The sequence below is a fragment of the Scyliorhinus canicula genome, chromosome 2 (assembly GCF_902713615.1).
Source record: "Scyliorhinus canicula chromosome 2, sScyCan1.1, whole genome shotgun sequence".
Taxonomy (NCBI): domain Eukaryota; kingdom Metazoa; phylum Chordata; class Chondrichthyes; order Carcharhiniformes; family Scyliorhinidae; genus Scyliorhinus; species Scyliorhinus canicula.
The window spans coordinates 130,014,012-130,026,723 of record NC_052147.1 but is presented as its reverse complement, the minus strand read 5'-3'; the positions used below and the strand labels follow the sequence as shown (position 1 = coordinate 130,026,723).

Here is a 12,712-nt window from a genome sequence, read left to right as displayed (position 1 = left end):
CTTTTTGCTGTTGTCTGCTTGAGGATGCAGCTGCAGGCGACCCGGTTTGAGGTGGAGGTCCATCACTGAAAAATCTCAGTGTAATAAATTGATGCATTACACTATCAATTACGCAAAGATGAGAGTAAGATGTAATCGAGGCTTTAGTACACTGAGATGTGTGGCCTCCTACAGCAGCTGACGAAATGGCTGCTGTACTGGGAGCACACATATTTATACTCCGCCTACTGGGTGGAGCCAGCAGGCAGGGAACTACCCCCGTACCTGTAGTACAGGGGCCTTATCGTAAAGCACCTATATATACAATATATATACATCAGTGGTGACTACCACAATAGTGTACATATGTAAAATTCAATAAAGATATTTATTAGAAAACTAATGTCAGGTTACCGTGCCTTAGTTCTCTCTTTCTCTCTTTTTCTTGACTAGCAGGATTACATTTGCTAATTTTTAATTTGCTGGGATTGCTGTAAAATCTAGGGTATTCTGGAAAATCATAACCATCACAATCATAATCTCTTCAGCTGCCTCTTTTAGAACTCTTGTCGTACAAGATGCACTGCAGGAACTTACTCAGGGTATTTAGGTAACACCTTTCAAACCCATGACTGCTATGATCTAGAAAGACAAGGGAGGCTGATGCCTGGGAACCTGGAAGTTTCCCTCCAAGCAGCATGCCATTGTGACTTGGAAATATATCCCTGTTCCTTTGCAGGGATCGGCAGCCACACCCATATCCCATGAATGAACAAAAAGAAATGTTTGGAGTAAGTTTTTACAATGTTTCGCTGGAAGGATATGTTTTATACAAAATGTACCCCCACGGCTTAGCTTTATGTTTATTATAATCTTTCATTAATTTGTTACAGATATGGTTGAGATGATGTTAATGCAAAATGCACAGATGCACCAGATAATTATGCATAATATGATGTTGAAGGCAATACCTCCAATGGCATTTTCCCAGCCTGGCAGTTCTATAGGTCCCGTGGTCTCTCATGGACAGGTAAGAATGTTCTGCTGACAAACCAGTTTGTTGTTAATCCCCCCCCTCCCACCCACCAGCTACAGATCTTCCTCAGTACTCACTACCCAGGGCAGCATGGTGGCCAAGTGGTTAGCATAACCGCCTCACGGCGCTGAGGTCCCAGGTTCGATCCCGGCTCTGGGTCACTGTCCGTGTGGAGTTTGCACATTCTCCCCGTGTTTGCGTGGGTTTTGCCCCCACAACCCAAAAATGTGCAGAGTAGGTGGATTGGCCATGCTAAATTGCCCCTTAATTGGAAAAAATAATTGGGTAATCTAAATTTAAAAAAAAAAAAAGTACTCACTACCCGTTTACCATGGAATCATGTAAGCCATGGACCTCCAGTACTGATTGCCTGTCACCCAATCAGATTGTTTGAACTGTGGACCTTCTGCAGTATTCACCTGAGATTGTATGAGCTATGGACCTACCTAAGTACATTTCCCCTTACATCATCCATGGGATTGCTTGGGCTGTAGATTTCCCTGAGTACTGACAAGCTGTCCTCCATGGGCAACTTAGTTGTGGTCCTCCCTCAGAACTGATCACAAATCATCCAGATGGCCTCAGCCATGGATTTCCTGCACTTTATCTAGAACATAGAACATAGAACACTACAGCGCAGTACGGGCCCTTCGGCCCTCGATGTTGCGCCAACCTGTGAAACCATCTGAAGCCTATCTGACCTACACTATTCCATTTTCATCCATATGTCTATCCAGTGACCACTTAAATGCCCTTAAAGTTGGCGAGTCTACTACTGTTGCAGGCAAGGCGTTCCACACCCCTACTACTCTCTGAGTAAAGAAAGAGCATAGCATTTTTGCATATTGAACGGCAACATACATTTTGATTTTATAAAACAACATTTTTTGACTTTACAATCCTGAGATCATAGAATCATACAATACAGAAAAGGTCCTTCGACCCATTATTCCTGCACTGACAAAAAAACTACTCTAACCTACACTAATCCCACTTCCCAGCACTTGGCCCATAGTCTTGAATGTTACGATATTTCAATAAGAAGTCTTACAACACCAAGTTAAAGTCCAACTGGTTTGTTTCAAATCACTAGCTTTCGGAGCGCAGCTCCTTCCTCAGGTGAAGGAGCGAGTGCTCACATGAGGAAGAAGCAGTGCTCCGAAAGCTAGTGATTTGGACTTTAACCTGGTGTTGTAAGACTTGTTACTGTGCTCACCCCAGTCCAACGCCGGCATTTCATCACGATATTTCAAGTGCTCAGCCAGTACTTTTTTTAAATTGTGATGCTCCCTGCCTCAACTACCCTTCCAGGCAGTGCATTCCAGTTTTCCACCACCCTCTGGGTGAAAATGTTTTTCCTCAAATCCCCTCAAAACCAGTGTTTGTCGAAGTGGAGATTGCGACCCACGGGTGGGTCATTGGATGGTGTAAAATGGGTCGGCAGAATTTTGCCAAAAATGATCCCCAAAGATCGGCTGACTATTTTTTTCCAGTTTTCTCTCTGGGTACATTCTCACAGTACAGTATATGACCACATGAAGCTGATCTAGAAGCCAGTTACATAGATTTTCTTGCCTCTCTGGGACACAGTGTAGTTGGGGGAGTTTGCAGTTGGGTGGTATTACCTGCTATGGTGTTCATCGTCGGGATCTATATTATTTCTGAGTTCAGTGTATCACTAACAAACCCCCTGCGTCCTTTTGTGTTCTCCTAGTTAACCCAGAGGTACAGCCTCTCCCACACCTACAAGTTCCTGTGTCCACTCCCTCCATTTCCGAATTGTCTCTCCACACCGACACCTCTTGTCCTTCAAGGATGCTTTTTTTCTCATAATTTCCCCGCCGCTGTCCACCCACTCTTTCTGCAATATTTAACTGGGAAACGGTACTGTCAGGCGTCCAGTAACATTCTGTCTGACCATGTTTTTAATTCACCACCCACTCATCTCCCTGTTCTCCCAGCCACATGTATATGTCTCCGATCCTGCCCTCATTTCCACATCTGGAAGCAACAGTCGCTCCAGCAGGTTCTACCTCGGCAACCTGGGGAAGTCTTTCCAAACCTTTCGCGCCAAGTCACTTACCTGCAGGCACCTAAACTCACTTCCTCTCAGGAGCTCTGCCCTCTCCCTCAATTCATCTTTACTGGCAAACCCTTCTTCCAGATACAAATCCCTCACCTTAACCAGCCCCACTTCTCTCCACTTCCTATATGTGCCATCAATCCCCACCCCTAACTCAAATCCATGAGTTTCACACAACGGTGTTAACACCGACATCCTAAAGTGCCTCCTCAGCTGGTTCCAGATCTTCACCGTGGACTGCACCACGGTGCTCTCTGAGTATCTGCTTCGTGAATTGGCAACACCACCATCACCCTTCAGCTAGACCCACTACAGGATTCCTTCTCTATCCTAACCCATTCTACCCCCTCTCCGTCCCACCATCGCCTCACAAAAGGCAAAAGGTATGTCGGTGTGCATAGCAAGCGGATTAGAGGACATGAGTAAGGGTGTCTTGCTGTCACCCCTGCCCGAGCACAAGGGCAGCATGCCCAGCATCCCCAAGCTCTTTGCCTGTGAGCGACGATGGCTGTTTTCTTCCTCGGCTCCCCGCAGCAGCCCATTCGCCAGGTTTCACATTTAAAAAAAGGAGTATTAATTGGCGCCAGCTTCCGCTGAACGATGGGAGGCCGTTGGATATGGGGTCGTTCCCGTTAATTGTATGGAAATGGGGCTTAAGTGGTGATAATTGGTTTCTTGCCATGCTAAGGTGGGATCCCGATTTTGCCTGGGGGAGTGGGCCGGTTGCATTGCAAACGGTTTGGCGCCTGGGGCGTTTCTCATTTTCCACCTCTCCCCCTATTCATCGACCTCGTTTTGCTCGAGCGAGAGCGCAACGAGGCCGGAGAATCGCGCCCTGTATGTTTTCAAGATGGACTTACATATAGCTCTTGGGGCGAAAGGATCAAACGCTGTGGGGAGAAAGCAGGAACAGGTTACTGAGTTGGATGATCACCCATGATCATAATGCAGGCTTGAAGGGCCGAATGGCCCACGCCTGCTCCTATTTTCTGTGTCGCAGAAGTTTCAATTCAAAATGATAGAGCTGGAGTGGTGAAATCACTTGGGTAACATGGGCGTTTCTTTCTTTCTTGGACCACATCCATTTAAGGAGCCTGTGATTAGTCATGATGTTTTAATAGGCTACGCCCCAAGGTTTCTGTGGCCAGTTTCATCAGTTGACACTTCTGTTTCGTTGGGTACTATTGCTCCCTTGGTAACGATTTCCTGCTCAGGCAAAGTCTGAGATGCTTCTCTCCCTCAGCTCTTTGAGAGGATGCAGCTCCCAAACCTGGCACCAAAGAATCAGTTTGCAAATCCAATTTTTGACTAATATTTGGGACCATGAGTGATTATTAAAAAACACTTGTAGGTCTCTGAAAGCAGCCTCCACCTCAGGTACAGTACTAGGTTTTGTGTTGCTGTTTTAGTCACATAGGTAAGGGAGGGCAGCTTGGATAACAAAGTCTGGATTAGATTGGGGCCAGGCTTTCTAGATTCTTCATGGTTTACCTGAGGGGTTTCAGCACTCCATCCTTTTCCTGTACCTGGGGTATTTGGTGTCTCAGAACCAAGTGTGGCACTTCTCTGGGTTTGCACTGTGTGATGATATGATCTGCATACTCGTCTGCCATTGGGCCAGAACGTCGGCTTACCATTGGCCCTGGTCGGTCATGTGCCTCTCGACCGATTGGCCGAGAGGCTGAGTTAACCACGCCTCTATCAACGAGGTATAAATGCTCAGAAGCCTGACGATCGGCCTTTTCCACTGTAGACGATCGCCAGGCTGTGTTCTAGTTAATTAAAGCCTGACATTGGTAAATCACTCGCCTCGCGTGCAATTGATGGTGCATCACACTGAGGCCAAAGATCCTCAGCATTTACATCAAGTGAGTGTGCCATAGAGTCATTATGGTACAGAACAGAAAAGAGTCTCTGCCCATCCTGCTAACCTATCTATGCTCTGTTACAGCCAACTGGTATAATCCTCATAGTTTACTATACCTCCGGGTTTTGCAGTGTAGGCAAACTTTGAAATTTTACAATGCATTCCAATATCCAAATCATTCAGATGCATCAAAAAAAAATCTTGCACTGACACTTGGAAAACACTACTGTCTTCCATCCTCCAGTCTGGTAATCAGCTATCTGCTATTACTCCTTCAGCCAATGTTTTATCCAGGCCGACACGGATTCTCCTATTCTACAAGCCTCAATTTTACAAACCAAGCTTTAATGGGTATTTTGTTAAAATCTTTCTTTCCATATCGACAACATCCATTGCACTCCTTTATTTAATCTTTTCTGTTACTTCATCAAAAAAAATCTGTTAGATTAGTCAAGCAAGATGCACTGCAACACCTCACCAAGGCTTATTCTACAGCACCTTCCAAACCTGCAAACTCTACCATCCAGAAGGACAGGGGCAGCAGGTGCGTGGGACCCCCACAAGTCCCCCTCCACATCACATCCATCCTGGCTTGGAACTATATCGCCGTACCTTCACTGTGACTGGGCCAAAATCCTGAAACTTTCTGCCAAATGGCACTGTAGGTTTACCACCACCACACTGACTGAAGAAGTTCAAGAGCAATTAAGGATGGGGAACAAATGCATGCCAGCAAGCCCCAAATCCCACGAAAGAAGAACACAAAATGTCTTGCTTATTGATGTGAGAAATAGAAATGTGGCACTGGTGCAGAAAGGAAGACATTTTACTAATTGAAGCTCAGGGACTTTGTTGGACTGGAGCAGAGAAGGGCTTTAGCTTGGAATCTGTGTGATTCACCCAAGCTGCGTGTCTTCGATGTGGTTGAAACTGAAACTATTCCATTCACCGGCATTTACATTGGCTCACCTTGTACAGAAATGTCACTACAATAAATAAAAGTAATCAGAAACCAGGTGTGGTGACTCGACACCTGTGAATGGAATATTACTCAGTGCCAACTGAAATTCTGTTTATGGAACTGTTATGTAACTTCTGTAGAAAACATTTTAAGTAAAAGCAAAGTACTGATGTGAACAGAATTAAATGTTAACGTTTAGACACTTTTTAATTGCAGCATGTGATGCAGAACTCAAATAACCTTTACGGGACAAGGGCAGCACGGTGGCGCAGTGTTTAGCACTACTGATTCACTGCGTCGAGGTCCCAGGTTTGATCCTGTCCCTTGGTCACTGTCCGTGTGGAGTTTGCACACACTCCCCGTGTTCGCGTGGGCTTCGCCCCCACAGCACAAAAGATGTGCAGGGTAGGTGGATTGGCCACTCTAAATTGCCAGTTAATTGGAAAAAATGAATTGGGTACTCTAAATTTATTTTGAAAAAATGAAATTTTAAATTTTTAAAAACTTTTACAGGACAGAAATGTATTCCGCTGCAATTGCAAAATAAAGTTAACCTCAAATTGGTGTAGCACGACCGTCACTTTGTGAAATGGTGTGCAGTATGTTCTCAGACTGATGGGTTACCATCTTCCTCAACTGCAGGATGTTCAGTCAACAGTGCCACTTATTGTGAAAGCGGAGAAGCCTCGCCCATCTTCAGTGCACCATCATCATCATTACTCTGCTCAGGGGCAGCCAACATCACATCCTCTTCCACCAATAGGACATCCATTGTGGCCGCCTTTGCTACCTTCCAACCCAATGGCACAACACAGCAACCTCCAGCCTTCAGTTCAACACCTGATGGGCCCGACAGTGACGCTCCCTGCCTTGCAGACGTAAGCGAAGATCAGTAGAATAACAGTCATGGTTTTTAAATCCTTTTCTGAACTTTCCTTTCCTGCACAGCTGTATTTTCTGTTGCAGTCTATCTGCATGGCATGCTCAAGACATTGACCCTGAAGTTCTCTGAGCTTCTCCCTGCAATGGCACAGATACTTTACAAGGAGACCAGCAGCACAACACAGAATAATGGGTTTCCCAGGCACAGCAGTGGGCAAATGACGGATCAAAACTGTTTTCCAGGATAACAAATATGAACTCTCAGAGACCGGATGGGTGTTAAAGAGCCGCAAAGTTGCTCTGGGTCAGGAACCTGACCTGATCCCACCCAGGTGAATTTACAGGCGATTGGGAAGCCCCCTTTGCAGGTGATGGATTAGTTATTAAATATGCAAAGAGTCAGCTAACTCAAGTTTAAACCAGCATTTTGATTTCATCAGCCAGGATATGGGTTTCCTGAGCTGCATAGAGCAGCGTTTTTCAAACTTGTTTTCCTGGGACCTATTTTTACCAACCGGCCAACCTTAGGGACACACGCCGGCCGTCCTTCGTGACCCACGCCGGCTAACCTTTGCGGCCCATGCCGGCCGACACTCGTGACCCACGCCGGCCGACCTTTGCGGCCCATCATTTTCTCTTACCTTGTTTGCTGCTGACAAAATGGAGAAATCGCAGTCGCATCCAAAGCACGTGATGTCAATGTTCGGAGGGGGGAGAGGAGGGGGGGGGGGGGGAGGGGGGGGGGGTGGATGTGACCTGCTCTCTGCCTCCTTTCAGGCTGGAAGATTACATAGCATTTTTTTTTTTAATCTTCTGCGTCTCCGATTTCACAAATTCGTGGGCAACAGCCACAGCAGCCGGCTTTTAACAATGGGGCTGCGAGCAGCCTTCATAAAGATCTGCTAACAGGAAGACAGAGTACTGGGCTAATGATAAGATTCTTGGTAGTGTGGACGAGCAGAGAGATCTCGGTGTCCATGTCCATAGATCCCTGAAAGTTGCCACCCAGGTTGAGAGGGTTGTTAAGAAGGCGTACGGTGTGTTAGCTTTTATTGGTAGAGGAATTGAGTTTCGGAGCCATGAGGTCATGATGCAGTTGTACAAAACTCTGGTGCGGCCGCATTTGGAGTATTGCGTGCAGTTCTGGTCGCCTCATTATCGGAAGGATGTGGAAGCACTGGAAAGGGTACAGAGGAGATTTACAAGGATGTTGCCTGGTATGGAGGGAAGATTTTATGAGGAAAGGCTGAAGGACTTGAGGCTGTTTTCGTTAGAGAGAAAAAGGTTAAGAGGTGACTTAATTGAGGCATTCAAGATGATCAGAGGATTAGATAGGGTGGACATTGAGAGCCTTTTTCCTCGGATGGAGATGTCCAGCACGAGTGGACATAGCTTTAAATTGAGGGGCGATAGATATAGGACAGATGTCAGAGGTATAGTAGTAAGGACGTGGAATGCCCTGCCTGCAAAAGTAGTGGACTCGCCAACACTAAACGCATTCAAATGGTCATTGGATAGGCATATGGACGATAAGGGAATAGTGTAGAGGGACTTCAGAGGGGTTTCACAGGACGGCGCAACATCGAGGGCCGAAGGGCCTGTACTGCGCTGTAATGTTCTATGTTCTATGAAGCACCCGCTCTACATTTACTTTGTCAATACCATTTATCATATATACCTCAATTAGATCTCCTCTCATTCTTCTAAACTCAAGAGGGTATCAGACTAAACTGCTCAATCTCTCTTCATAAGACAGAGCCCTCATCTCTGGATTTCACCTAGTGAACCTCAACTGAACTGCCTCTAATGCAACTACATCTCTCCTCAAATAAGGGGACCAAAACTGTACACGGTGCTCCAGGTGTGGTCTCACCAATGCCGTGTACAGTTGCAACATCACTTCCCTACTTTTATACTCTCTTCCTTTAGATATAAAAGCTAAAATTCAATTTGCCTTCCTTATTACCTGCAGTACCTTCATGGTCAGCAGCTGGTGGTGGGGTGGGGTGGGGGAGGGGGGGGGAGATTGGGGATTTAGGGTCGTTACTTTGTTATACCTTTTTATGTGACAATTTAATAATGTCTGGAATAAAATAATTTTTTCCCTTCCTTTTTTGCTGAAGGGAAGCAGTCAATGGAACATACTCCCGAATGCCTCCAGGATTGTAGGTGCAGATTACCACATACCTGAAGGTAAAGCTACTATGGTGGCTGCATGCCAGCATTTGTCTATTCCACCATGGGGGTGGGGGGGAGTTAAGAGCCAGAATTAGTCAACAATCTAGCAGCAAGGTAACACCTCGCAAGCAGTGGCTGAGGAATTCAATATAGAACTTGAGAAAATGTCAATATCCACAGCCTTTTGGGGGAAGAGAGCTGGAATGTTACTACTCTGTGTGGATTGCTTCATGAATTCATTCCTGGATGGCCTTGCTACAATTTTAAGGTTATCTTTCCTTGTTCTAGATTCCGCCATTGGAGGGAATAGTTTTTTTCTACACTAACCCTAGAAAGTTCCTTTCTCATTTTAAAAGGCTCCATGAGATCACCCCTTAACTTTCTACACTCAAGAGAATGTAAGCCAAATTCATGTAACCCTTTTAGACCTGATATTATTCTGGTGAATCTGCTTTGCACTCCTTCCAAGGCCAATATTCTTCCTGAAGTTTAGTATCTAGAGCTGAATGTCTTACTTGAGAAGGGAATGGACCAAGGCTACATACAGTTGAAATGTTATTTCCTCACTTTTATATTCCATTACCATTTTAACATTACATTTTTGATCAGTTTTGATATCTGTGTAATAGGTTACTGCTATGTTCTGCAAACGTCAGTTATCATCACCTCCAACAAGTGCCATCCAACTACTGTTGACTGCACCGCACTTTCCTTTTCAATAGGATTTTTGCTGCTGTCTTTCTTTCTATATCTTAAGGATTCCAGAACGTCCAAACCCTCTAAAACAGGGGTGGGCAAACTACGGCCCGCGGGCCGCATGCGGCCCGCTAAAGGTCTTTATGCGGCCCACCAAGATCAAGTCATAAAAATTTTTTTTTTTTTTAAATAAATTTTTTTAAAAATTTTTTAATTTTTTTTTTTAAAGGTTAATGGGGGGGCTGTTGGGTTACTGGTATAGGGTGGATACGTTGACTTGAGTAGGGTAATCATTGCTCGGCACAACATGTGTTTCATGTGAAGTTTCTACTTTAAAATATTAATTAATAAAAATTAATTGCTTTTTTTTCTTTAAAAACCTTTTATTTTGGCTATTTTAAATATTAATTATTTTACTTAATATACTATGCGGCCCTTTAAAATTGTGAATTTCTGAATGTGGCCCTTGCACGGAAAAGTTTGCCCACCCCTGCTCTAAAATTAGATAATCACTTCTGAAACAAATGGTGGCTGTGACAAGGACTGAGCAATTCCAACTGGAAACAGCGACAGGCTTTTTTGACTGACACACTGAATTCAAACCGATTTTCATTTTCTGTAAAAAGATGAGCCAAACAAATAATAATAATCACTTATTGTCACAAGTAGGCTCCAATGAAGTTACTGTGAAAAGCCAAATGTTTTGCCATGCAGGCTTCCATTCTTCCTTAAACCCTTGGGATTTTTCAGTGTTTAAAATTTACTTGCAGAGGTCACATTTTTTATATTAGAGGATCACAGTCAAGGATTCTGAACTTACTTTTACTGAAAAATATCCTTTAAATGATTAAAAGCCTCAGATTAAGGCTACCCATAAAGCTCAGAGGTAAATACACAACATTATTTAGTAATGAGTCACACGATTCGGGGGATACGAGTCTAGTCTCCTCCTTGTGTTGAGGTACTTGATCTCAACTGGATAGAAGTGTTGGGGGGGGGGGTCTCCCCGTAGCCCTGGGCATTCTTCTTTTTAAAATAGTCATAGAGGTTTCCAGCGTGAAACCAGACCCTTCGGCCCAACTTGTTCACGCCGCCCAGCTTTTACCACTAAGCTAGTCCCAATTGCCCACATTTGGCCCATATCCCTTTATACTTATCTTTCCCATATAAATACTAATCCAATTCCCACTTGAACGCCTCGATTAAACCTGCCTCTACCACCCTCCTAATGTAATGTATGACAGATCTTAACCATTTACTGCATGAAAAGGTTTTTCCTTGTGTCGTTATTGCCTCTTTTGCCAATTATCGCAAATCTGTGCCCTCTTGTTCTTGATCCTTGTACCAATGAGAACACTTCCTCCCAATCTGTTCTGTCTGGACCCCTCATGATTCTGAATGCCTCTATCAAATATCCTCTCAACTTTCTCTTCTTCAAGGAGAACAGTCCCAACTTCTCCAATCTGTCCATGAAGTTCCTCATCCCTGGAACCATTCTTATGAATATTTTCTGCGTTCTCTCTAATGCTTTCACATTCTTGCTGAAGTGTGGTGCCCAGAACTGGACACAATACCCCAGTTGAGGCGGAATCAGTAATTTATACAAGTTTAACATAACGTCCTTCAAAAGTACTTCACTGACTGCAAAGCGCTTTGTGAGTCTGGTGGTCGCAATATAATGCAAGTCCTTATTTTCTATACTTGACTGCAGTTAAGGGAATCATGTAAAAGCAAGTTGTTGTCACTGACCAAACTGCCACTTGCAAGCAACATGGTTACTTGGACTGGTTGCCAGAGACCTGCTGGATACTGTGGAATTTCACATTGAAAATGCACTGGCTCTGAGGAGAATCATGGGTAGAGGGGACAAGGAGAAGAAAAATTAATGCAATTAAATGCAATGCCTGGAATTTTCACTGGTACTCTCTTGTGGATTAGTGGAACCTCCAGAGAAACATGATATACCATGGACGAACAAATATTTAAAGCAATTCCTCTTGGGCTCCAAGGTCTCCTACCAATGGTATGCCAGTAATGGTCAACTTTTATCCTCAGCCAATATCAGTCGTTATCAGAATATTCACGCCAGCAGTAGTGGTTTCCTAAATCATAATAGTGATCATATTTCAAAATAGTTGATTGACTGTGATATATTTTGCAGCATGCTGTTGAACCAGCTCTATAATAACTAAAGCATAGTTGTCTTCCAGCTGCTGAAGAATCCTCCAGTAAACCACCATGTTAAGGTTGACATAATAAAAGGGACAATAGGTTTTAGGCATGAATATAATATGAATCAAACATTTCAGTATTTATTTTCAGCTTGAGAACACAGTGGATGAAGGACGCTTGGAAGAAACTTGTACCTTCGAAGAATGGGTTCAGACACACCATTTTGATGGACTGAGCGTGGACTTCTGAATGATCTTAATGGAAATTTACATTGTTTTCAATGGACAATCGACAATGCAATCCTACCAATTTAAACTGAAAAAAGTAACATTTCACTCGGCGATATTTGTACTTACCCATATGCTGCTGTATAAACAGAAACTGTAAAGTTACAGTGAACTATACATATTCTCAGAAATTGCATACAATTAAACAGTGAGTAACCGTTACTTGTTAGATACCTTAGCATGCAAAATAAACAACAAATTGTTACCCAGTGCTGAATAAACAAGTTACACCCTCTCCAACCTGTCACTTTATCTACCATCCTGCTTTCTCATCTGTACATCAATTCAGTCATCCTGCAGCTGACACTGTCCAACTTTGACTGATGGTTTAATCTGATTGGAGAAGCCCCTCTACAAAACATTGATGCATGCATTTAATACTAGCTCAACAACACAGGAGATTATTTATTGTACTGTGACCAAGCCAGTGAATGCTTTATTAAGTACTTTGCAGGCTTCAGGTTGACGGAGGGAGGATGGGGAAATAGATAGAAATATGGTAGATGATGTTCAATATGGACAAATGTAAAGTATTGCACTTTGGGAGAACTAATGTGGAGGATACCAAAAA

The 12,712-nt window shown here is 43.9% G+C and overlaps 1 protein-coding gene across 3 annotated transcripts in view; it reads left to right on the top strand.

The window, feature by feature from the left end:
• zgc:112416 (uncharacterized protein LOC550509 homolog) overlaps positions 1-12,376 on the top strand; it is a 109,318-nt gene extending 96,942 nt beyond the window's left edge. For 2 of the 3 annotated variants that reach the window (XM_038786633.1, XM_038786649.1), the window contains 4 exons: positions 873-1,009; positions 6,569-6,804; positions 8,940-9,001; positions 12,005-12,376. In XM_038786633.1, coding sequence (XP_038642561.1) covers positions 873-1,009; positions 6,569-6,804; positions 8,940-9,001; positions 12,005-12,009 — 440 coding nt within the window. In that variant the 3' untranslated portion in view covers positions 12,010-12,376. Of the gene's footprint in view, positions 1-872; positions 1,010-6,568; positions 6,805-8,931; positions 9,002-12,004 lie in introns of all 3 variants that reach the window. The other variant, XM_038786641.1, reaches the window with a different exon arrangement.
• The last annotated feature ends 336 nt before the right edge of the window (positions 12,377-12,712 follow it).